Raw genomic sequence first — 26312 nt, 5'->3', positions numbered from 1 at the left:
GATTTTTTCTGCTTATTCATTGTACAATACATGAACCTTCTACCATTTGTAATTTTCTTCTTTGTAGACATTTTTATAGATGTCTGTATTCTCTGATGGGGAAAAAATGGTAAATTAATTTTGTACTTATGTAATACTAAAACTAAGATGAGAATGATTAAGATGGGGGACAGAAGAGTAATAGAGAATGTGAGGTAGCACAGGATTGGAAGTTTAGGGATGCAATGTTTTTCTCTGTTGCTGTGCTTTTTGAAAGTAATTATATAGGTCATCAGAACTGTATTGAAACTTTTTGTGCTCAGTATCTTGCTTGATCCACAAGCTGGGATTTTCTTCTGAGTTTTTGAGACTGGGAAGCTGATGATGGAGGGCTTCTGGGGGGAGCCAGCTTTGTATGTCAACTTGGAAAATGGAGTAGTTTTTATATTCTAATGTAATTGAAGAAAGCAAGTTTCAAAGTGTAGCCCAAAGGTGACTGTATCTTTGATTCTTTGCTTTTGAAGCTGCAGTTAAAATCTGCTGAAATAAATGTTCTCTGTATTGTGTGCCTCAACAAGCCTGTATGACCTGAGAAAGAGACCCTTTGAGGATATATGGAGTTATTTACTCTTCTAGAAATTGCATGTTTTTTGCCCTTTTTCTTGCTGAACTCTGATATGCATGTAACAAATAGAGACACAGGACAAGGTATGGGGATCTGGAAAGACTGTAGGAACACAAAGTGACCTGAAATTTTAGTTCTGTCTGATATACAAGGCCACTATATTCCTCTTGGGTAGAACTTCACTGCATAGAGGGTTTATTATTTAAATCTTCTTGTATGGTAGTTCTTATAAGCCTTTTAAGCCCCAGTGAATCCTAATGCCAAGCACAGTGCAAGAAACAATTCTAGTCAATGAAGGTTTTTGAGTCTGGAGCAGCTCTGGACACTGACCGTTTTGCTTTCTTTGCAAAGATTGTTGACAGTACCTGAAGGTATGTATTCAACTGGAGAAGAAGCAATGTCATCATGCTCTTTCCTGTTGTGAAATGGGTTAAGGGCTAGGTACACTGATTTCTGTCTCTTTCCCTATTTCTTTATCAACAAGTTGAGGAACCTTGTAAGCAAGAGACCAGAGCTACAAGGCTGACCTGTTGCCTCAGCTGTTTTCCATTGAACAATTTCTGGTGGTGCAGAAAGCACTTTGAGGTACAAGGTATACCTAGAATTGTACCTTTGGTCAGCCAGGGGATGCTGAGTATTCATGGAAGTTTCAAAGCTTTACCTGTTGCTGCTTGCAATGTTGGTTCAATTTTAAGTATTTAGGTACCTGATCAGATTTTGCCTGGGATCCATACTGACCTCAATTTGCTCTAGTGGTTTCTAAAATAGGTAGTAGGCCTAATCCTTAAGTTATATTTACATCATTATAAAATACTGTGATGCTTTCAAGGTAATTGTTTCTTTCTTGCTGCTAATACTTGAAAGTTCTTTTATTTTTCAAAAGTATCGATGCTTCTGTCTATTCCCTAATCCCTAGTTGTAATCTTCTATTATGCAGTAGTGGTATAGCACTGGTGTGTAAATACACCTCCCTGAGGAAACCCTGGGCACTTTTGCTTTCTTGATATAGAGCAATTGAATCTTACAATACCAATAAGCTGTGCCTTCTACAGAGGCATGACATCTCTGATGTTAGTGCTTCTTTCTTGATCATGTTCTTACTCAGTTTTTTGTTGCTGGAGTGTTTGTGCAGTTGTTTACTTTCTATTGTCAGCAAAGTATTCTAGTATTTATATTGAAACTATTCAGTTTCAGTGTAAGAGAATATTAGTATTGGAACCTTGGGTTGTGTTTATGGTGGTTTTTGATTGCTTAGTCTGGTATCAAAGCTCAACTGATTTTGAATAGTTATGTCAGCCAGTGGTCTCACTTAATTTGAACGTGACCTATTTTGTGGCTTTGAAAATGGAAGCATACAATGCAGTTTGTATAGCTACTGGATGACTTCTTCCTCTTTAAACTTTTTTTTTTAATGTCCTTCAAATAAAGCTACAGTTAATTCAACAAGAGATGTTTTGTTTCCTGCTTTGTGAGTTACTGATCCGGACCTTTAATGGAATTGTGACTCCAGTCTAATTAGTTACTAAACTTAGCTGGCACTCACAAGCACACCAGGGCAATAGACACAAGAAACAAATTGAAATTCATTGCTGTCCTGGTGTCTGAAACAACACTATTAAAAAATTTGGTTTCTGGTTAGTATTTTGAATAGCAAGAGATATAAAGCTTGCTCCAAAGGCCAATGCACCGAACTGGAAAGCTATTATTTTCACATGGTTTCTTTTAGACTTGTGCTTTGTTTCCAGACTTGTTCTCTATTTGTTAAGTGAGAACAATACCAACTTCAGTTACTGTTAATAGTATGAAGGTGAAAACTAGCTCTTGAGGACTCATCTGTTTTACACCTGATAACAAAACCAGCTCTTTTTTGGAGAAGAATGTTAAGAAGTAAGTAGCTGTGAAGTGTGGCTAGGCTCTGCATATGGTGACTTCATTAGTGCTGTCACTGTTTGAACCTGTTGGGATGGAATAAAAAGGGATGGAGGATGGATTGCTGTCTGTGAGAGGCTCGAGGCCTTGAAAAGAGTATTGCCAAGCACTTGGATCTCTATTTAATAGGGTAGTTTTATCATGTCCTCTTCTTGCCTGTGTAAGAAGAAAAAAGCATATTATCACAATAAAAAAAGACAGCTGAATAGGTGCCTTTGTTCTCTAGGACCTCCTGGATATCTATTCCTTTTAAATCTTCTCCTGTAACATTGCTATCTCCTTACATGCTGTTGCTATTACCATTGTGCCTTTGAAACTGTTAACAGTTAATGCTGCAAAGAGGAAGGGGAATGGGATAAATGTGATAAATGTTTCTACCTTTCCTGGAGATAATCTTTATTCTTATGTTCATATTCTTCATATTCTTACGATACTGTAATTCTAAAGAAGAGGTGGATTACTTTACAGTACATTTAATGATTTTCACTTTTATTTTTAATACATACGTGTATGTGATGTGGTTGTGCTTGATAAAAGCTTTGTTGTGGCTGAAGCTGTTATTTGGCTGCACTAATGGAAAGATGCTTTTTTTTTTTTGGTCTTCACTGGACCTTTAGCTACGTCAGCTAGAAATAAATGTCTGAGTATAGAGGATTAGTCTAAAATTATTTAATGCTCTACTAGTGTGCTATTGTGGAGAGTAGTATAAAATGTGAGGTTTTTCTGCTCTAGAAAAGCATGAAGAGACTGTGTTGCAAAAATGCACAGACACACATAGTATATATATGCTTAGCAAATGATCCATCTTCACTGTAAACTGATCCTATTTCCTACTCTAAATAGGAAAAGCTTTTCTTAATGAAAGTGGTCCTGTGTATTTCTTTTTACTGTGGGCACTACAGTACAGGACTTGTGAAATATGACAAATGGGGAGGCACAACAGGAATAGTTAAGTACTGGTGAATTCATTAATAGCTTTGTTTCCATCACTACAATAGAAACTTGCCTCAGGTTAAAAGCATTGGCTGTCTCAAACTGATCTGAAGTAGCTGTTTGTCACTATCACAAAACTGCCATTGAGTCTGAAACAGAGGTTCATTGACGCAGAACCCCACATTTCTAAGATATGAGCTTTCAGTGAGATGAAGGACTAATGTCTGCCATGTGTGAACTTGCATTTATAGTCTTTTAATAATATGGCTATTCAATTTCACTTGTTCTAGTGAACCTCTGTAAAATCAGTGAATTTTCAGTCTCCCTTTTTCTACATCTGAAGCAGACTGGATAATGATTCTGTTTAATAACTTCTTCCATTATTTAGAGGTGATAAAATGCAGTAGTCCTGAAAACTCAGTAGGATTAAAGTTTTTCAGGGAAAAAAACAAGGAAAGAAAGTGATGTGGACTTAAATAGTATACTGCCATGGAAGGAGAGGGAAGAATTATGGGATAGAGACCAGGAAGAGAGTGAAGCTCTGCTTCTGTCTTCTTGGCTAGAACTTCTTGTTGCTTTTTCAATATTTTATATGCATATAAACACATACATTGAAATACCAAATTAATGATCTAGGGAATAGATAAGGAAAGGCTCAGGGTGTACATATATGTCAATACTACTAAAGAAAACTCAGCTGAAGGTTTGGTACTGCAGCATTTCTCAGTAGTTGATCATTACTGAGAGAGTGCTCAGATCACAGCTGTTGGTCCTTCTCTAAATTACAAAGCTGTATTCTTTCCACCAAATCAGAACAGTGGAAGGTATAAGTGAAATTTTGCCTTTGCTGCTTCTCTGGCATTTTAAAGCCATGGCTTTGAATCTCCTGGTATTATTACTGGTGTTCCGTTCTTTCTTTAGTTCAGAGAAGAGAGAGAAAACTTTTTACCTGTTCTACTGGAGGATTTTTGTTTTGTTTTTGTGTGATGGAGAAATAAGTCATTTGAAATGGCTAGTGTCCTTTTTATTGAGTTCTACTTCCATTAAGTTTCATATAGTCTCCTTTGTAGACTAATTCTGTCCAACAGCAAAAAGGCTTCTCATCCGTATATGGTAACTTTTCTTTTGTATTCTAAATCATTCTGTATTGAGGCTGTCTTTTCCTTCAGTAGCAAAAATAAACTACTCTTATTTAGTTACGTGTGCCTCTACTGTGCTATAGAAGAGTAAATGGAATCCTCCTGCTCTTGCTTTTACATCTTTGACCCAATTGAGGAAAAGTCAGGAACTTTATACTGTATAAATATCACCCTTTAGTTGCTTTCACAAAGAGCTAACCAAAGGAAGGAATGTGGGACCAATGTTTGAATAATTTTTGGCATCTGTCTTTTCTTATTTCTTTTCTTTTCAAATGTATAGGGTCTCATAAATTCTGTAACTTGATGTCCCCAAAAAAACCCTACAGCTTGTTGCTTAGTTCTGAAGTTGAGCTTACAAACTTACCACATTTTTCTCACAGGCTTCTTGAACCTATTGTCTCTAAATCTGAAATGTAACTTTCAGGCTCACTTTCTATTTTCATCAATAGAATTCTGTCTCACAGGCAGAAAAATTTCTCCAGAAGAGAAATGACTGTGTATAGATAACCTGTTCTATGAAAATGTACTTTGTCTCTTCCTCACTTCATTATTAAATTGTTGTAAGTGTGGGTTATTAAGGCTATCTGTTTTCTTTAAGATTAGGGGAAGATTTATTCTTTCACACAAAATCTTCTTTTCTGACCTTTTTATTTGAAGATATTGTTTCTGTGAGGAAAAATTACTTAAGTTAGCATTTTTTTCTTAAAGTAGTTGACACCTTTGGTAGTTTACCATTTTAGAAGCCTGATGAGCAGTGTTGAATGAGTTTGCAGATAGCTTTCTGATATTAATGGAAACTATAGAAAGTAGCACACATGGTTTTCTCCCAGTATGTCTGTGCTGTCATAATTCTAGGCTCTTTAATGTTAAACTTGAACAAATATTTTGGATCAATTGGTTTCTTCTGGATAAACTCTAATGTCTTTGGTTCATGATGCATTCACCTTAAATTCTTTAGCTCCAAAACATGGAGTAAGTATATCCCCACAGAGAATTATGTGAATGAATCATTCAGCTTAGTGAGTTTACCAGTAAGCAGCTTCTCTTACTTTTAAGATACAGAGTATACTTTTTTTTTAAACAAAACTTCAATAACTGCAAGTAATGTATTTTTAAAACAGTGGGAAAGGTCTTACATGTATGCAGTTGAAGAAAGATAAAACTAGTCTGCTCAGCATGCATAGAAGTGCTTCTCAGGTTTTCTTGTTTCTATGCCTACAAGGAAGTCAGTTGGGTTATTTTACTTCAGAGATAAATGAATTACCTATGGTGGGGGGCAACTTATAAGTAAGGAGGTTAATGGCTGATAAAGCATAAAGAGAATTGTAACACATGAAACTCACTTCCAAAGAATTTTAAAAGTCATCTTGTTTAAGAAGCTTTAAAGATAATTGTCTGTAGCTTTTGCTATCTAATCTTTGTGATCTCTAGCAGTTTTATTGCAATGCTTTTCTTTACCTATCATAATCATACTTCTACAGTTCTGCAGGGGAGTGGTCAACTGGGGCTGTTCATTAGTTAATCTTTGTTATTTGTCATTTGTTAATCTTTGTGACTATAGGAGGCTGAAAATGGAAGTGTAAGAAACATGTTCCTAATTTGTATCATCAACCTGTAAAGATAAAAGCAATTTCATGGACACAGACTGGTTTTAAATCAGTCAGCTACTGTGTATATTATTCTTTGTTTGACTTCTTAAAGCAAAATGGATGTTTACAGCAGTCACTGACAGTGGTTCAAGATATATCTGTCTTTAGTATAGTATTTATAGTAACAGCCTCTTAAAACCATCTTGCAGTTGAGTAGGATAATTCATGTTTATTCTGGATGTAGCTTTGACGTTATTGCTTTTCAGATTCATCACTGCCGTAGATACTAGTGACTTAGTTTGTGGGTGGCAGTCAACTGTTCTACATGGCCATACAGAAAACCAAAACATTCAATAAGATAATCTTTGCAGTATTATGGAGACTGCTGTGAGCTTAAAGGGTGTTTCTTAAATATGCTTTAAGCTCCTAACACAGAAAACCTCAAAAAGACCTAAAAAGAGTCTTGTATACAGCAACCTAAGGAAGTGATTTAGAGGCAAGTCAAAAGGTATTTAATTATTGAACAACTCTGTTCAACAGTTTTTATTTTTTTTTAATTAGAAAGGATTGTGAACTTTAGTTGGTTAAAGGAGTGGCCCAAAAATAAATGTGTTATGTACAGAAGTGCAAATAAATAAATAGAGCAATATCATTCAGATCTATCAAAGGTAGAAATGTTGCCCAGAGTCTTTAGGTCAGCAGATCAATGAGGTATTAAATATATTTAAAGAAAGCTATTGCAGAAATATGAGAAACTGCATGATTTTTCTAATCCATTTTTGTATAGAGGGACCTTCAGGAGGTTCTAACATTGCAGTTGTTCTTCACAGGAAGCCATCAAAATTTTTTACTTAAATCAGTGTCAGTAGAACAGACTATTGACTATGTTGACAAAATTAGTTTTAAATAAATTTCTGTGTCCAGATGGTAAAGCAGCATTCATAAAGGAAGTAATTACTTGCAGTGGTATTCTGAATTCTGGAAGAGGATGCCATGAGGGAGAAGTTAGTCTCGAAATCTACAAAGCCTTTCATAGCAGCAACCATATGGTGATTGCTTGCCCTCATAAACCAAAAAAGTACCTCGCAACGATGATGTGCACACAGGTGGAGTTAAAATAAACATCAGGAAATACTTTTGTTGTGCAATAAACTGTGGAAATTCTTATACAGCTAGAGTGCAAAAAGATGCATGGATGAAGTTTAGTCAGTTTACAGAAGGAAAGTGTTTTCCTGAACCATTACAGTCAAGCAACCCTCAGCTACAAAACAGTGAGATTAGAGTGGCATTCTAGGTAAGGTTTCCTTAATTCAGACATATCTAGAGCATATCACAAGAAACCAAATCATAATAAAATGTAGTAAAAATACAGTCATACTGAGTTAAGTGCACTTAAATTTTGATTGGTTCACTTTTGTGTAAGCTGTAGCATTGCTTTTTAGAAGATTGCATCTGCAAAATCTTATTTGTGTTTTGCAATCTAAACTGATCACCTGATATTTGCCAAAGAGCATGTTAAGACTTGAAAGTGTTCACTTAGTTGTTAGGCTAATAAAAAGGCAATTCAAGACTTGGAATTCATACAAATTGCAAATGTGAATCAATTCTTGAGGAGAATCTGGCCTGTGGCTGCATTTCATTGTTCAGTTTTCTAAAGAAGTCTTTTGTGGAAGAACTTTTCAGACAAAACTAAGTAGCATCTACATTTAGGAGGGATAAACTGCAAGCATAGCTTTGGTTTAAATATTATTTTGTTGGCATGTGCTGCAAATTCAGGATGAAGTATATGTTTTGTGTACAGTCTTCTAGTGCTTCTTTAGTGCTTCTAGCACATTCTGTAGTTGAACTGTCTATGCATTCAAAGTGCCAAATGAATAATAAGCTAATATTAAAGAAGCACTTCCTAGTAAACAGTTCATTATGCACAAAAGAGTTCTGTAGGGACAGAAAGTATTGAGAATAATAACTGGTCCATTTCCCTGTCATTCTGTTGCTGAAGGATTTTGCTATCTGACTTGCTTTTGCATAAAACACACTTTAGAGTGAGTTAGTGTATTGAAAAAACATTGGTAATTGTTAAATATTTTCTTCTAGTGACAATTTTATTAAGCATTAGCTTGAATTCCTTTATTAAATTTGAGATCTATAAGATAGTGAAGCTTTCACTTATGGAACTTTTAAATGATTTGAATTTTGACTGGATGAAAATCTGTATATTTTCCAGCAATTTCAATAAAAAAAAATTTTAAGTGCATGGTAAAATAAGGATCAGATCACCATATCAAAACAGAAGTTGTCTTGTTCTTTTCCTATAATTCCAAAAATATTTTACAAGAAATATTAATTCTGTTATTGTCTTTCTTTTTTAGTTCTGCTGAATACCTACATTTCTGAACTCACTCAACTCTGAGTACAAAATGTAAATAGACGTTATTCATAATAGTAATATCCTAAATGCTTATACAGTTGTTAATCAAAAGCTCTTTTGTGAGCTTTTTTTCTGCATTGTTTGCAAGTATGATTTCCTATAGAAGCTTGGTTCTTGAGCCCTGCCAAGCATTGATACAACAGAGCCTCTGTCACATTCTGTGTAGGCCTGGAGCTTTTGCTTCTTCTCCCAGTCTTTAGATTTGCAGATTTTTAAACCAGAGTAGATCATTATTCTCTGATATCACTTCTTGTAATGTTAACTGGTCATAAAATGGTATGCAGCAAATCAAATGACTTTGGATTGAAACTGACAGAAGCATTTTTGAACATGCATCACTCACAGTATAAAATTTTATCGCTGTCAGAAACTGTACTCTCAGCCTGAAGATTTTTAAAAAAGTGTATCTTCACCTTTTGAATTCTTGTTTTATTACTTTTGAATCTTGCTATGCCTTTGTCCTGGAAAATATTATTATTAGAATGCATCATTGAAGCCATTTGTATGATTGTTGCCTTCAAATTTTTCTCATAGAGCTCCCTTCCTGAAAAGGATATATTCAAAACCTCATATCCTACCTGTGACTTTTCTTAGGACATCTTTTCTTTGTGTTACCATTTTGCTTTTTAAAGCATACATTATTTCCACAGTGGCCTTCCCAGTAATGCATACAGTGATCCTTGCTACTTTGGATTAAGGGTAGAGGTACTCCTTAGAAAGCCAGATCTCCAGATCTGGTTGTACTGTAACTTCTCTTTCCTCATGTTTTTTTTTTGTTTTTTTTTTTTTTCCCGAGCTGATAATGTAATGCAGTCTTGTCATTATGGCCTGGGTCTTTTTTTGTTACAAGTTGCATATAATCTTTAATTTGAAAGCTGCTTTAGAAACTGTGCAGAAAGTTGTTTGGTTTTGTTTATTTATTTTAGTGTGCCTTTTTCCTTTGGATCTTTCTTGAAATGCGTGCTAGTTATCAGCTTCTGATGTAGCAATTCCTATAATTCATACACCGTTCACCTTTGCAGGGTTTAAAACCTTTTCTTAGTTGTTAGTTAACACCTTCCTTGCTTCTCCCCCACTCTCCACCCACACAGAAAACTGAGGTTAAATCTTCACTGGCATGGGGAAACTTAGTTCATACTGTGAGGTTGCTTTCACTGAGAGTAGCTGGTCTTAGTGAGCATCAAATATTTTATACTTGTGAATTTATTTATTGCATTCCTCCCAGAAGGTGAAAAGAACTTATTAAAATAGTGTGGTAAGAAGAAGCAGCATATTTGAAGCATGAACTTGGGAACACTCCACCTAGTGGATGACCATAAACTCATTTTCTCATTGTTCCACTTTAGGTAGCAGGCTTAAGGCTAAGTTGAAAGAACTGTTCTTTAACTCAAGGATACCTTAATAAAAGCAAATGCAAAGTGGCATACTGTGATGATTTGAATAATGCCATATGTTGAAGCAACAAATCTATTTCTCTTTATGCTTTTTATAGCCTTTCAAGTCTAATGTCTGAACTTCTGGACACGAGGTAAAGTCTAGGAGATAAGTGACTGGAAAGCAACTCAGTAGAGAGGGATGTGGAGGTGATGGTTGGCAGAAGACTCAACATGACCTATCATGTTGTGCTCTGACAGTCAAGAGGACAAACTGAATTTTGAGGTCCATTAAATAATGCATAGCCAGCCAATCAAAAGAGGTGGTTCTCCTGCTGAATTTAGTGTTAGTGCAGCCTCACCTTGAGTACTGTGTGGAGTTCTGGGATCCACAATACAAAAATTCAAGTTTGGGTATGTGAATGCATTAGGAGGAGGACAACAATGATGGTAAAATGGCTGGAAGGCATGTCCAGTGAAGAGAGCATAAGGACATGTGGGTTGTCTAGTTGAAGAGATGACCTCCTTGCTCTCTATAGCTCCCTGAGGAGGGGAAGTGGAAGGGAGATCTAGACTGGGGGAGAGGGGAGAAACACCATGTAAAAATGTACCTATGAAAATGAATTTACTAAATATATGGATAAAATAAGATGGAGTAGAAAGCAGGGTGTTTAAAAAGTTGTGTTGTGTGTTTGTTGCTAAGTAAATAAGGGTAAAATAGGTCCTTCATTTTCCCATATAAGAGGTTCCTCAAAATATGTAGCATCTCTTTTTGAAACTTGTAGAAGCAAAATATGTTGGAATGTTACAAATCTATCAGTCCTCACCTTTCTTTCTTTGCCTGGTAAAGAGTTAAAAATTTCTAGACAAATGTGTTTGGAGATCCTGTAGACTAGGGTATGCATGTTCCCCACTGTGAACAGAGGTTAGTTGGAAAAGGTGAGATGAGGTAATATATCACACTTCCCTTCTTTTTGTGTCCTGTCACATCTATGATCATCATCATGTGGATGAAGAAAACTTTTCAAAAGGTGGATTTTCTTGTTCTCTCAGAATAGTTTTCCTCATTTCTGTCCTGCTTTTGGAGCTGATATTTGAGTTTTTATGTAATGTGATTATGTTCCTTACCAAGAGAAGTCTAGGTAATCTTACATAATCTGAGTCACTATCTATTTAAAATAAACACTACCTTCTGTAAATGAGGAATCATAAACATTTTCTGGAGACTTGAATGTACAAGTAATGTCTAAATTATAAAACTGCATTGCAAGTTGTCTATATGTATGTTAAAAATTCCACAACAGAACAAAAAAAGGAGGACTCAAGAACAAGAATCTATTCTATCCATGTTATAGTACCCCCAGGTTTCCAGAAGTAATCTGCTTGTTAGATGCCAAGAAGAAACATTTCAAGTGAGCTGACAATTCTTAATTCTTACTTCAGGGCTACAGGTATAGCCTTGTGATGTTAAAGTTGGTTGTTAAAGGCGTGCCAAGCATGACAACATTGTCTGTTCCTGGAGGCTGTTACTATGTTCTTTTGGTTCTTTTTGTTCTTTTTCATTTCCCCTACAAATGAATAAGTAGATTTCTTTTTATTTCCTGCTGCTGAATCCATACACCTTAACCCTTCTATAAAATACAACACTATGCCAAATAAATAAAAGTACAAGGTTCATTGATAGAGCAGAAAAACTAGGCGGTGTTATTTTTGGTGCATAATTAATAAATAGTGATATGTTGCCTTAATGTACCATCAGTGTAATGTACCATCAATGTACCATCATCACTTGCTCGGCTCTTTTTGTTTGAGCTAATTGCAAAGCTGTGGGCCAACAGAAGAAGTGTATGCAAATATGGAGTAATTCTTAGAATCCCTAAGTATCTTCTGAGACAAGGAAATTGTATTATGCTATACTGTTTCTGCTCATTTTCTTTTACCTTGATAGTAAGTTTTATTTGTCAAACATTTTTACTGTTCACAAAAATGTCACTTCAATCTTCCAGCATGTTTCCAACTTTAAATACTACATACAGGCACTTGCAGCTGGGTTTTATATTTAAAAGTAACTAATGAACAGTTCTAATACTGGTTACTAGTGAGAAAAAATAATGTTCTAGTGGGACTGCAGGGTTATTTCTTTTTGTCTGTAATGAGCATGTTCCACAAAGCAGGACTAAAGCCCTGTTTACTTCTTCCTGTTCTGTCTAAATTAAACTATCTTTCCAGTGAACTGTTACCTGGAAAGTTTAAAAATGCAATCAATGTAAGATATATCTTTTATATCCAGAGCTCTTTTGGCAAGAGAATTGGTAACATATTCAATGTCTCTTCTGAAACTTCATACAGGCGCACATCTATTCTTTGGGTGCAACGTTGAAAGCAGCTATTGAGTATATATTAGAACCTGAGACAGAGTCAGAATTTGGGCAAGATCTACATGCTCTCTTGGAACAAATGCAAGAAGAGAATCCTGAAAATAGACCAGATATTGAGGTAAAGCAAGTCTCAATTTTCCATTTAAAAAATTATAAAAATACGTATGCATAAGTGGTTATTAATAGAAATGCTATTCGTATGTAATATGCTTGGTCTTTACCTCAGAGCTGAATTTTTCACAAACCCAGCAGAATTACTTCTTTCTCCCTAACCTAGTGAAAATACAATTTTGATATCTGCTGTAAATGACTGGGGGTGATTTCATTTTCTAAAAACTGGGTGTAACACTTGTGGACCTAAGCGTCCTCATTAACTTTTTCTTCCCGTTTAATTTTTAGTTTATGGAGTATAACAGTTATATGTGTGACTTTCCTTGGCTTTAGTTCTCCTGCTTGAAAATTATCTTTTCCTTCTGATCTGATAATGTATATTTAAAATTGCTTAGTACCCCGATCAATAGTTTGTGGAAAGAATGTTGTGACATAGGAATGAATAGATTTGTTTCCATAAAGCAAGTAATACTCACTCTGTGGTTGAGAACTGCCCTGGAAGGAGGCTTACTGATAATCTGTGAATGCAGGTTGAGGGAACTGGGCTTGTTTATCTTGGAGAAGAGAAGGCTTCAGGGAGATGTCACTGTGGTCCTCCAATACTTGAAGGAAGTTCATGAACAGCAGGGAGGATGACTGCTTACTTGGGTTGATAGTGATAGGACAAGGGGGAATGGTTTTTAAACTAAGACAGGGGAGATTTAGGTTAGATGTTAGGAGGAGTTTTTTCCACTCAGGGTGATAATGCACTGGAACAGGTTGCTCAGAGAGGTTGTGGATGCCTCATCCCAGGCGGCATTCAAGGTCAGGTTAGATGTGGCTTTGGGCAGCCTGGTCTAGTGGTTGGCAACCCTACTCAAGACAGAGAGGTTGAAATAATTTGTCTTTGAGGTCCATTTCAACCCAAGCTATTCTATGATTCTATAATATGAAGCCTGCTTGATTAACTCCTGTATTTCTATTAACGTACTTTAAATCATGTCAGGAAAGGGATTGTGTAGCAATTGGTCTATAATCCTGAAAACTATTGCTGACTTCTCAACGCTATCCAAAAAATTGAGTTGACCAAGACTGGCCTAGAGTAGTATATAAAGGTTGTTTTGTAATTATCTATATTCTTCCCTTCTTTTTCCACTGAACTCTTTGTTGAGCAGAAAGGAGTAGTGGGAGCTATTCTGAGGGCACTCATACTGCTTGATTCAAGTGAATGACTAGATACTTAAAAAATAATCCATGCTAGCTTTTTACGTTTGCAGTACATTATTCATGCAGTATGACATTTGAGATGATTAATTTTTATCAGTTGTTCAGTGTGTTCTAACTGTAGGCTAGAACTTGAACTGTATTAAATAATCTCATGATAGCCCATGGTGGAAATGATAAATGAATTCAACTACATAATAGAAATGTAGAATATAATGAACGGTGCAAGAAAGTCCTCTCCAGTGTAACATCTTATAATTTCAGATGTACTGTGCAAGTTAACATGATTCACTTTACTCAAAATTCACGTATCTATTCATTATTAAATAAGTATTTAACACTAATTTTCTCTAGAGTATTTTGTCATTATGTGAGGAAAAACTGAAGATTGCTTCATCAAGTAGTATTTGTCGAAGCCTGTCTGCTGTTGGAAGAAGGGTTCTTTCAATTGAATCATTTGGTGCTTCTCAAGGTAAGCTGAAAATATACTTCAGGCTAGCATTTCAAATTGTAGCATATCAAAAGAGTTCTAAAATAATGTATATTCTTTCCTATTCTGAGTTTCTTTCTGGATAGCAAATTCATAAATATTTATGAATTGGAGGTGGGGAGCAGGGGACAAAAGTCTTAATGAATATAGTGATTAAATTTATCCAAAACACATTTTACCCTATTTTGGCTCTCTGTATAGAGTGTTCTGTATGACTTATCCTATGAGTGACATGTCCTGAAATTATTACATTTTCTTTTAACATATTGTTTGTAACTGACGATAATTTTTTAGCTACCACAGTTAAGTAGTATAAAGATTTATTAGGAAAGATTACAAGATTTAAATACACATTTAATATAAGCATATGTTTTTACATTTAGATGCCTGTGATAACATGTGGAAAGGAAGAGTTTTTCAGAAAAGTTTGGGATCTAAATTATACTCAAATGAGATATACAACATAGGTGATTCGCCTGCAGCAGAAGATGTGACAGCTACTTGTCATAAGGACTCTTCTGTAGTTCCTGTGGAGACTGGCAGAGAAAATGGCTTAAAGGAGATGCAAATTGATCTGGATAATGAGAAAACTCAACATTTTCTACTTGCAACTGAAGATAAAAAAAGCAAAGAGGACAAACATGCAGTATATACTGATGGTTTTGCTAGTGTTGCTTTGGATATAAAATCATGTGTTAGTGACGTGGAGAGAGATGGCATTTTTAAGAAGGGTTCTTTGAGAAAAATTAAAACTTTTCCAAAGCTACCACTTGAACCTACAGAAACAAATCACTTTTTTACATCCGTAACCAACAGTGGACCACTAGCTAGGAAAAATCACTTGCTTGTGCATGAGTCACTACTTATAGACAATAATAATGAGGCTGGTTTTTCAAAGGGAAATCTTAATGCACTTACTATTAGTAGTCCATCAAAAACAGAACCAAAGCATCACCAGGTTACTGATCTTCATTTAGAAGCTTCTTGTGTGCGTACACAAGTGTCTGGCATGAATCTAGAAGAACACATGTCACTTATTAATGGTAAAAAGATAGGTTTTCTTTCATCTGATCATAAAGAAGACTGTTCTGATGCTACCTCTGAAGTGTCCAATACAGCTGGTATGCTAAAAAGTCCAAATCAGTCAATTACTGGAGCAAAAATGCTAGACAATTACGTGGCATTGGAAGACTGTACTGAAACTTTTCAAGGGTCAAATGAGAATTCCTTATCACACTTTAACAAGATGACTTCAGTGTTAACAACAAAACCCAGTGGGAGCAGATATGGATCAAACCTAATTAGGTCTCCAGAATTAAGCAGCGGTGCATTGAGCGCAAACAATAATGAAGATAATCTTTGTGGAGGCAGAGGGTCAGAAATCAAAAGTAATGAGCAGGTAGTAAAAATAAAGTCTTCATTGTATAGTTGCTGTGGTCACTTATGTGGAGAGGAAATGACTTAAATACTATGTGTTTGCTTTCCATCCCTCTCTCCCTTCCCTCTTTAGCATCCTGAAAATTCAAATTTTGCTAGTCTGCACACTGTAAGAGTTACCAATGGAAATGTGGTGATGCTTTTTTCTCTTTAGAAGGGCTACAGTGAAATTACAAAATCAACTTTCATTTTGATTTTTTTACAAATGGTACTGGAGAACACTTGCTAGTGTGTCAGAGTAGCACAATTAATAGCTAATTGCATATGTTAGAAAACATTACCAAAGCATATGTAAATTTTTAATCCTTTTATGTTACTGTCAATCCATAAAGTTCTCTACCTTGCAGTTGGCCTCCTGTGTGCTTATGGAAATTGCAGTTTCTGGCTGTAAACCTGACCTCACTGATATCAATGGCAATATACTGTCTGCTTCAAGAGGGAAAAAGACTCCACTTTTTTTAATACACATGTGCATTTAGGCTTTTGAAAGTTGTACATATATTGTATTCTGTACTCTTAAATGATAGCTTTTGTGTGTAGTATGTATTTCATGATAGAATTAAAACATACACAGTGTGAGAGGTATGTCATCTCAAGCATTTCATCTCTATATACGTAGCCAAATAAGATGAGGGAGAGCTGATATTAGTCTGCTACAATTTGTTGATAGACAGTGTAGCATGGTCACTTATCTCTTGAAATTGTAGATTCTCAGGGTGGACAAGTTTGGTCTCTGACTTGATTTTCTCTTGTGCAATATTCAGAGATATAGGTAGCCCTTGTGATTGGAGATTTGCTTACTGAGAGTGCAGGATGGCTGATGCTTTTCCAGCTTTGCTTTAACTTAGAGAAAATGAGCAGCACAAATTTTACAGACCTAATTTCCAGAAATTATACTTTGATTAAAATAGTTCTTTCCTGTTTTCAACTGACGTCTCAATTTTGTTCTCCATCTCTAATAGCCAGACTTCTGGCCATCCATGTATTTGGAGTTATTTTCAATTTGTATTGATTCTTTTTTTCACCTTGCCTGGACATTTCAACTGGAGTAGTAGCTTTGAATATCAACTGGGCAAAACAGCCTTTAGTGCATCATAACCTTAAAAAAACAGATTACTGACTTTGTTCTGCCTTTTTTTTCTTCTTTCCTCTGTCTTATTCCTTCAGTAATTTGCTCTTACTACATTCTCAGTGTAGGAAGATAGTAAATACAAATAAGAAACAAATAGGAAGGTTTTGCTCTTTGAGGGAGTTACTTGTTTCTTTGTACATTGGCTCCTTTATTTACTTTTAAATCCTAAAGGGTTTCCTTCAGACTCTAGGAAAAGATTCATTTGTTACAGGCCTATCCCCCCTTCCCTTTTTTTCTTTCCTTGTCTGAGCTATACAAGTCTGATTAATCAGATCTGTAATCATTCTAAGTGCTTCTAGATTTGCTGTGTCATTTGTTCCTCTGACTATACACAGGCTTTATTTTGCAGATGTAGCTGTATATTTAACAAAGAGCAGAGCACTTCCAGTCAGTTTAGTTTTGTCCAGGGAATAAAGGTACTATGCTTCAGTTGTTTTCCTTGCATCTCTTAAGTAGAGTTATGATGAATTAGGTGCCATCTGTTAAGAGAATAAATTGCTTGCATTGACAAGAATGTTTAGAGGAGATCAGATATGTTGATCCACTAAGGACAATATATACGTCTTATTTCATCGATACAATAGCTTAAGTCTGTTAGGGTACATAAAGATACTTCCAAGAAAATAATCTTCCTCAGAATTATACTTTCCTAAACTTCTTCCACAACCTAGAAGCTCTAACAGATGTCCTATGTTCTTTTCCTGCAGCAGGAGTTGAGATTAGCCCTCAGCAAATCAAACCAAAATATGTTTTCAGATTAGTCGGCTCTTCTTATGAAATTTTCTTTTTCTTCAAATATTTCATCATCAGTGAATGTTCTTTTAATCTGAACAGAACTTATTTCTTTCAAATAAATAGACTCTTAGTAGAAGTGAGGTTATCTTGCTCCCAGTGAACTTGCAGGGCAATCGCAGTGAATTTGGAAAGGTAATCCAGCTACCCAAATAAGTACTGTATTAGTGCATGTGATCTGAAATGAAGACAGTAGAATGGCTGTTTTCTCTGGGCTAACAGATTTTCTATACTCAGTATCTTTTTCTTTTTTCTTTGGCCATAAACTCCACCAGATGTTCTTATTCTACCACACTTTAGAGTTTCTTAAATTTGTATGTTGGTCTTAAGTAATCAAAGGGGTTTTTCTTGAACTGCTGGAGGAACAAAAAGAGCTTTTAGATGTATCAAAAAGACTTTTTGATACATCTAAAAGCTCTTCTTGCAAACAAAATGAACCTAAAATAGCTGTCCTTACCCTGAAAAGCTGAGCATCCTGCATGGTAATCTGTTTGTTTTCTGAAGGTCTTACTGGAGAAGGGTCATTCATTTTCAGTAGCTATTGAAATCTAAGGAGAATTCTAAGTTGTCTCACATAAGGCTTTGGGTTATTTTGCTTTATTTGGTTTAAATGTTTTCAGCATTTTTTTGTCTCTTCGAAGACAGATTTTTTTCCTCAGGCTTCTAAAATGCTTGCCTCTGTCTTTCTTCCTGACAAAAAAAATCATGCTGTGCTATCTGTTATATGAAGGAGCTGCACCTGATTTCTCTGTACACTTTCAAGTTTCCTTTCATTTCTCATTGACAGAATTTTACAGAATACAAAAAAAAAAAAAAACAAAAAACTGGACTGTGAGGGTTTTTTCATTTGCTGCTAAGACACAAAAATTATGAAGCCCCAGTAATGTAATTTTATCTTCTGGGATAAATGGATAATGCTTCAGAAGATTTACAGTGCTGCTCTTTTAGTAGTTTCTTATAACAGATAAGCATACTTATGGCTTTTAGAAGAGTACCTCTAGAATGTCTTTAGATATTTCTTGCTCTTTAGAGAGAGTGCAATATTTGTTCCATCTGGCTGAAGATCAACCTTGTCTACTCTGGAGAACAGCTTCTTTTCTTACCTGTCAGTAATACTTCTCCAGTGGACAATATTTTTCTAATATCCCTAAACTGCTTCTTAATGTTGTGTGCTTTACTGCTAGTAGGCATTACTAAAAAATGCTTGCTTTTGTCTGGCTTCTGCAATGTATCTTGTGAGGGTTTTCTCAGAGGTTTTTATAGTCTTGCATGCCATAAATAAATATTTTTCACTTCAAGTTTGAGTGGGGATCTCTTATTTCTCTAACCAATTTAATTCCAATCAGGTGTATATCATTTCTAACACTTCTAAATGTTTCTGTGTAATTCAAGTGCTGTGGACTTCATATGGGCAGGATTAATAGGAACTTGGCGTGTACACATTTGTTTTCTGTTGGTCATTTGTGCCCAGTCAAGCATGAGAGAAGTGAAAGGTAGAGAATGACACTTGAACACTGGAGAAATACCGCTTGAAGGAAATAAAATGTCTATACCCAGATAGTATTTATTAAATGAAGAATAATGGAACTTTACTTGATTTGGCTGTTTAAATACACTAACATTATGTTCACAAAATATAGTATATTGGTGTTGTTACTACTAGGAGTTTGTTTGGACAGTTCTGGTAACAACAATTAATAAAATAATAGACATACTACATGATATTTACAACACCAATGAAGAGCATCATTTTCTCAATAAGAGACATCTAAAATACTGACTTTTTGGCATATGCTATTTCATTAATATGTAGTTGTAGGCAGTAATCAGTCATATGGTTTTTACTTACTGCCAAAGATTTTTGTGCTGTGGAAAAACATTTTATTGCTTTGAAATTACGTATATAATTCTTGATATAGGAAGGTTACATTTTAAAACTTGAAAAATTTCAGTAGTGGCACTGATTTGTCATGTTTGCTCTTTGGTGCAATATTAACAGCAGTGACCTAGAATAAAAGTTTTAATCAGTATTAAAATAGTGAATCCTTAACTGACTTGAGATATTACTGATGCTAAAAGGTTGTTTTGATGGAGTTTTGCTGAAATATCTTATTAAGTGATTGAGGAACGAAGCATGCTATGAGCTGTTTGACTGAGGATTTGAACCATGTTTTCCAGCATTTCAGAATTTTTCTTGGTTAGTTGAAGTTTGTTGTTTGTTTGTTTGCAAGTTGTAGGCAAGAACAATAGCAACAATCAGCAACTCTAAAAACAATCAAATAAAAACCCCTGAGGCTTATGTCTATATAAGGAAAATTTCCACTTAGATATTTAGCAAAGCTTAAACATGTTCAACAGAACTTGAATATGCACTGTGCATGACACCTACCTTGATGCTTAAATAGCTTAGGTTGAGATTAGTATTATTTTTCATTAGGAAAACAATTTTACCGATCCACGTATTCTTCATCACAAATGATAATATACACTTCATTGTGTATCTACGTGTACTGTGACTATATTGGATAACCTCCAAAAAATGTTAGGGCAAGTCCCCAGCAGGTCTCTGGGGCTCTTCTCTTTCCAGTTTGGGTTGGTAAGCATTTGGAATAACTGGGGGCATTAGAAGTACAACATTCTTAAGTCTCTTTTTCTAGGTATAAATTGATGGTACTCAGTGATGTGAGAAGGATGTGAACTACAGTAAGAGACAGTCTTAATGCAGTCAGTTCTTACTGTCCCTATGTACAGGAGGAAAGCCAGAAGTATTAATACTTGAAGTTTAATCTTTCTTTATGATGCGTGTTGGAGATGAACAATGAGAGTGTACATTTAAGTCGCGTTCATCAATCTGTAATCAGATTACATCATCTTTTTTTTTTCTGTATATCAGGTTAATTTGACTGTTTTGTGAATGGTACTGATTCTCACTTCTGCTAAGATTTCCTTTTCCTGCATCATTTTTTCTTCTGAAGCAGAATTTCAGTTTTTGGTACCTTTTCATCCCATTTTGTTATCTGTCGTTGACGCTTTCCTCTTTCTTATCATAATCATAAATTTCTGCTGCTGGTCTTAGAGTTTATTACTACTTTCTTCCTGTACTTAAAGATCTTCCTGTCATTTCTTTCTTCCTCTAGAGGGCTTGAATATCCCAAAGCTGATGAGAAATACTTTTCAGTTTCCTGCTGTACAGCTAACTTCAATCTCTACTTTAGTGAGAGATTCTTCTTCCCCTTGCTAGCTATTCTTCACCTCCTCCTGAAATTAGAGGTGATTTGTATACAGAATGCAGGAAGCCCAGCTCTCTGCTGAATCTTTTAGAGCCTCTAAGGATGTAACCTTCAAGAGGAGGGATTCTCTTACAGGGAAATGTGACAGTGCCATATACTTATTACAAAAATATTCCCATATTCCAAAGTGTTCTATTCAATCTGTGGTATTTCTCTTTATTTCCCTTTACTTGTGTCGACTCTCTGGAATGAATTTGAAGCTTCAGCTTCTTTTTTTTAATTGTAAAATGTCTGCAAGCAAATGCATTCCTGAGGCACTTGAGAACCAGTATGCTATGGAGGGGTAACTCAGCACTGCTCAGGAATGATGATTAGTCAACAGCATGAAGATCTGTTTCAAATGTTCTTTAGATTAATTCATTCTTTTTAGTTTCTGACCTCTTCCTCCCTGCCGCATTATTGATGTCTCTTTATTACTCTTATTTCTAGTTATAATAAAGCAACGTATTTGTGAAATAATGTTTAACTCAGAGGTGATGTTAATAACAAAACTTGAGCATAAGACTTAACCGGATTACCTGGTTTCAAATCTGTTTGTTCCGGAGTTAATAATTTTTTGTAACATGCCAGAGTGGGGAATAGGATAATAAAAGCATCAAATTCATTTTTTGTCTGTTAAAGGTAGGCAGAAAATAGAATATTATTAGTTTAAAAAAAAAATTGTGTTTGATGGCACATCTTAAGAAATGTTAATAACTTATCTGGTTCAACTTTAAGGAATATTTAAACAGTACAAGGCCAAGGTGTTACGTTTCATGTGAACTATCTTCTGGTTAGTATTGGATTAGCAACAAAGTTTCAGTTACAGAAATTAATGTAGTTATTTTTCTATTCTCTGTAGGTTGTAGGGAAGTTGTTTGTTGTTTGCTTAAAGGTGGTGTGGTAGTCTATTCATTACATGCTTTATGATAAGCCTGAATAGTGCTTCATGAAGGGCGTTTCGTATCGAGGGCCATGAAAAATTAATCACAGCAAATGATAGTGCAGAGACTGTGTCAAAAAGAATGTACTGCAGTTGTGCGTGAGACAGATTTTGACACTGATTGAGATATAAAGATGTTCATTAAACAATAGCAAAGCTATTCTGAGAACTTAGTTTTTGTTTCTAATCCATGTGTTCCGGTTATTTACTAATTTTCCAGAGTTAATATTGAATTTATGTCAGTAGTTGGTTTTTTTTCCTCCAATATGGCCTGAAGTTGATATTTAGACACAGATAATTATCTTAGAGCTTGCACATGCAACAGAAAATATGCCATGTTATTTTAAAATAGTGTGTGGTTCTGCTCTAATCCAGAGGCTTCAGCCTATGGTGAGTTGTTTTTTTTAATGTTCCTTTGATAGATAAATAGGGATTGTTATGATTAGCTGTTGTAAAATAAGGTTGGTAATCTCTCCTATTAGCACAGTATGATCTGGAAGATATCTGTGTAGTACTGTCATGTCAGTTTCTTCTGTTATAAAAAAAACATGAAAAGAAGAAAATCACAGAATGTTAAATATGGATTCTCTGAGGAACAGTTAGTTGATGTGGAGCAGTATCTTTGTCACATTAAAGTATTTTTCAGATATCAAAAGCTAAATTGGAGAAAGAGGAAAAAAAAGTAGTGATTGCAAATAGAACATCCAGTGATTATAAATCAATTACTCTGCTTTGACTTCAAATAAACCTGTTACTTCTGTCAATATTGTTAACATCTTTCACAGAAGAAAAGAAATATTGATGAAATATATAAGGTAAGGCTTGTAATGCAAGTGTTAGGGTAAATCAGGATTTGAATGTATGTAGATTTTGGTGGTGGCAGCCATTCAGATTTTTGTTTTTAAGTCTACATCATGTCCCTGTAATTGTGGCATCTTTGACATTCTAAAAGAATCTTTACTTAGCATGATAAAAGAAAGAGCTTCCAAACAGCCCACTCTTCCTGAAGCACTTATATTGCTGAAATCCCACTTGAATTAAATTTTTCATATGCAATTAAGAAGCTTCTGATTCATTATATAGCAGCCAACTGTGTAATGATTTTCAGTAAGAATTATGATCAGTTTTCTCCTGTTTCATGCAATACATTTTCTTTATGCTTTTTATGTGTATACACTCTATGTTAAGATTTTCTTTTGCATTACATCAGAAAACATTTTCATTTTTCAATGATTTTTGATAACTCTGCATCCTCTTTATTTCAGTGGATCTCTCTAAAACTCCTGTTGTCCTGGTATGGTAAACCTCTGAAAGAGCATGAACTCTGGGCCTTATGTCATGAGTGCTTAAGGACTTTGCACACTTGCATAGATTATCCAGGTAATAATTTTAAACTATGTACTTAGTTGTTTATTTTCACTGTGGTGATGTAATGTTGATGTGTCATATCTTATGACTGTTTCATTTTGTGTATTGAAAAAGTAACAGCCAATACTTCTAAATTCACCCTTTTAAACTATGACTTTGAATTCTTACTCCAATTGGATTTCTCTTTCATATATAACATTGTACAATGTTTTATATTTTATTTATTCTGTGTTTTGATGGCTTTTGTAGGGAAAAGATCTTTATTACTTCAACCAATTAAACAAGTCTTGTGTTTAGAAATGTTGTGTATAGAGAAACTATACCATGTCTTATGAGAAAACTGCTTGGGACTTCTGTCATGAAGGTTATGGAGGAAGAGCTTCTTCTACATGTTAAACTCTCTCTTGCCTGTTTTGGTGTGACGTTGTTCCTGTGATACAAGATTGATTGGTCGCTTTAGAGTGTCCAGGATCTCATGATGACATTACTTCATTCCATGCTTCTATTTACAGAACTATCAGAAGTCAAGTTCTGAGAGAGGAATAGGGAACTGTCCTTTGGCAGAATTGCAGTGTGCTGCATATAACATGGAAGAAGATCATCCTCGATTTCCATTGCCGTTCTGAATGTTGGTTTAGCTTATCCCATTAATAAATCTCTAATAGTTCTGATAAAAAAAATACAGAGGTTCCCATCACTACACTCTACCTTTCCTTTCCCTTTATTTAAAAAGCCTGCTTTTGTCTGTTTGGAAAGGAATGGGTTTGAAGTTTGTAAGTGAATATTAAAAAAATGGATAGTAAGTTACAGAAAACTTAGTGTATCTTTTTGGTTTTCAGTTTCAGCCATTTTATCTTTCACTATCTAAAAATGCTACAATGGAATATGTCCACAAAAAGAGATTTCTGAACACTTTAAGCAGTGTTACCATTAAAAATAGGTATTTGATATACCTCAGGGCAGAAAGATTATTTCAGCCTCATATGATATGTTCCTAATGCTTGTGAAAGCTTCAAATAACTGTACATAATGGCTTAGAGTTTTGTTTGATATGTGTAGGCAGCCTCTGTTACAATACCTATATGCACTGAGAATTCATAAGTCTTTAAAATAGCAAAAACTAAATTATGGTCTGAATCTTACATACCCAGTAGAAGTGAACATAATGATGAAAACTTCTAAATTGAAGGCATCTTGCTTAAAATTCCATGTTTGATGAATAGAACTACCTTGATGTTTTCAATATTGTCTTCAGATTTAGAATACTTTTTCCAGACAAATTTCTGCCTATTCTTAGAGTAATTAATCTGATACTGTATAAACTGTGTGTTTAAAAAATCCTAGTCATAACAGTGGTAGAGCAAGATTGGTAACTGATATGTCAAGATAGTAAGCAGTGGGATAAGCTGGATTTATTATTGTTTAGTATTATTATTACTTAAACAGCCTTTTTCAGTAAATCCATAGAGTGCATTTTGTTTCTATTATCCTAAACAGGAATTACCTGAGTAAGAAAACATACTCTAAAGCTAGTCTGTATGCGTATTTTTTAACTCAGTCCTACTACAAAAGGAGTCTCCACTGAGACTTTGTTTATTGCCTCTTCTCTTACTGGAGGATATTGCTTACATGGTGCTTACAGGCACTTTAGAGGACCCAGGTGAGAATTCTTGCTTTGTTCTGAACTTGGCTGAGATGTGGTTTGTATGAACAGTTGCAAATTCAGAGCCAGAGGCTTTACCTGTTGAGAAGTAATGGCAGTGAGCAAAAAGAATTCTCAAGGGTGCTGCAGAAATAGCTGTTAAAGATTCTAGTTCAGCTTTGCATTTTGAGTCCAGTTTGTAGAAAGTAGAATGCAAGCTTTTATTTACATTAAGCATAACAAACTTTTTAATGGCTTTAAATGTTCATTGTATAGATAACTACAAAAGCAAGTTGATGCTTTTTTTTTCTCTCTTAGACCTCTTCAGTTTATTATTCAATAACAAATCAGTATTTTTAATCTTACAATTCTTTCATGTATTATTTAATAATAAATTAATAATTTCACCTCTTATTTAATATAATGTAAGAATACTCTGCTCTAGTACTCTGGGACAAGACTCTTATCTAGTAAAATGAGAGCTTACTTGAGGGTAGCCTATGAAGGTGGGATTACATTGCTGTCTAAATGGCTTATTATATTGCAGAATGTTAAATTACAGTGTGCTTTGATGATATGAAATGGATAGACTCAGTCCTAACACAAGTTTTCAATCATTTTATTTTTTTAATATGATCTCATGTTCCAAAAAAGAGAAAAAAAAGTTCCCAAAGACCCCAGACGATTTAAGGCAATTTTAGAATGCAGTTATTTCTTACCTAACTATGGAGAGTTTCAGGGCTTTGTCATGCAAATGGTTGTCCACATCACATTTCTTCTCCAGGACAGTGTGTATGATTATGGCTATTAGTACAAAACAGGATTCAATATCCTATACCACCTAGAGGAGTTCTGCATCTGTTTAATTTACATATATCTCAACTGCCTCCTTGTAATGACTATTTTCATGTTTAAGCCACATGATTGCCTGCAGTGGTGGTGATATTGCCAGTTATGTGTATCAAAGGCGAAATCCTGGTTGAGTATTTTTTATGTTTAATCCCAACTTTGTAGCTTCAGGACTTTCTTGTTGCTTTCTGTTGCGGGGAGAGGAGCTGGAGGAAGGAGGAGAGGATAGTTTAAAGGCTTACTAGATAAGAAGTTATTGGTACTTTGTGAGAAGACTGTAGTACATCTAGCTGTTGTTCTTCTCTTTTGTTTTGTTTTGTGATTTTGTTTTGCTTTCTTGTTTTAGTTCTGCTGGAATTGCTCTAGGCAGTTATGCATTTTCTATCAATTGAGTATTGATTTCTGTTTCAACATTAATGTTAAGTTTCATTTGCCACTACTTAGGGTAACTGGTGACAGCAAATTATTTTAAAAATTATTTTATTTGTTTGTTTGGTGTTAAATGCTTACATGAACAGACACTTACTATGCCTTCTACTTTTGTCTCTTCTTTTACAGTGATCTTATGTTTGGACACTGTACTGCTTGACTGCCATGGAAGAGTTCTCTTTACTGCTCCAAAAGCTGAAGGTAAAGCAATATATGGAGTGCTCCATTTTTATTTCATTTGGGGGAAAAAGGAGAATTAAGCAAATATCTTACC

At 35.0% G+C, this 26312-nt stretch overlaps 1 protein-coding gene across 1 annotated transcript in view; it reads left to right on the top strand.

Moving 5' to 3' along the window:
* The window catches only part of KNDC1 (kinase non-catalytic C-lobe domain containing 1), a 55768-nt gene that overhangs the window by 7577 nt on the left and 21879 nt on the right, over positions 1 to 26312 (top strand). Inside the window, exons 4-8 of the mRNA XM_065746709.1 lie at positions 12345 to 12491; positions 14042 to 14159; positions 14561 to 15576; positions 23016 to 23130; positions 26168 to 26239. Of these exons, the coding sequence (XP_065602781.1) occupies positions 12345 to 12491; positions 14042 to 14159; positions 14561 to 15576; positions 23016 to 23130; positions 26168 to 26239 (1468 nt within the window). The remainder of the gene's footprint in view (positions 1 to 12344; positions 12492 to 14041; positions 14160 to 14560; positions 15577 to 23015; positions 23131 to 26167; positions 26240 to 26312) is intronic.

Source organism: Cyrtonyx montezumae, unplaced genomic scaffold (genome assembly GCF_038088225.1).
Source record: "Cyrtonyx montezumae isolate F1298 unplaced genomic scaffold, pur_monq_1.0 scaffold_4, whole genome shotgun sequence".
NCBI classification, from domain to species: Eukaryota; Metazoa; Chordata; class Aves; order Galliformes; family Odontophoridae; genus Cyrtonyx; species Cyrtonyx montezumae.
This window is presented reverse-complemented; position numbering and strand designations above follow the sequence as displayed.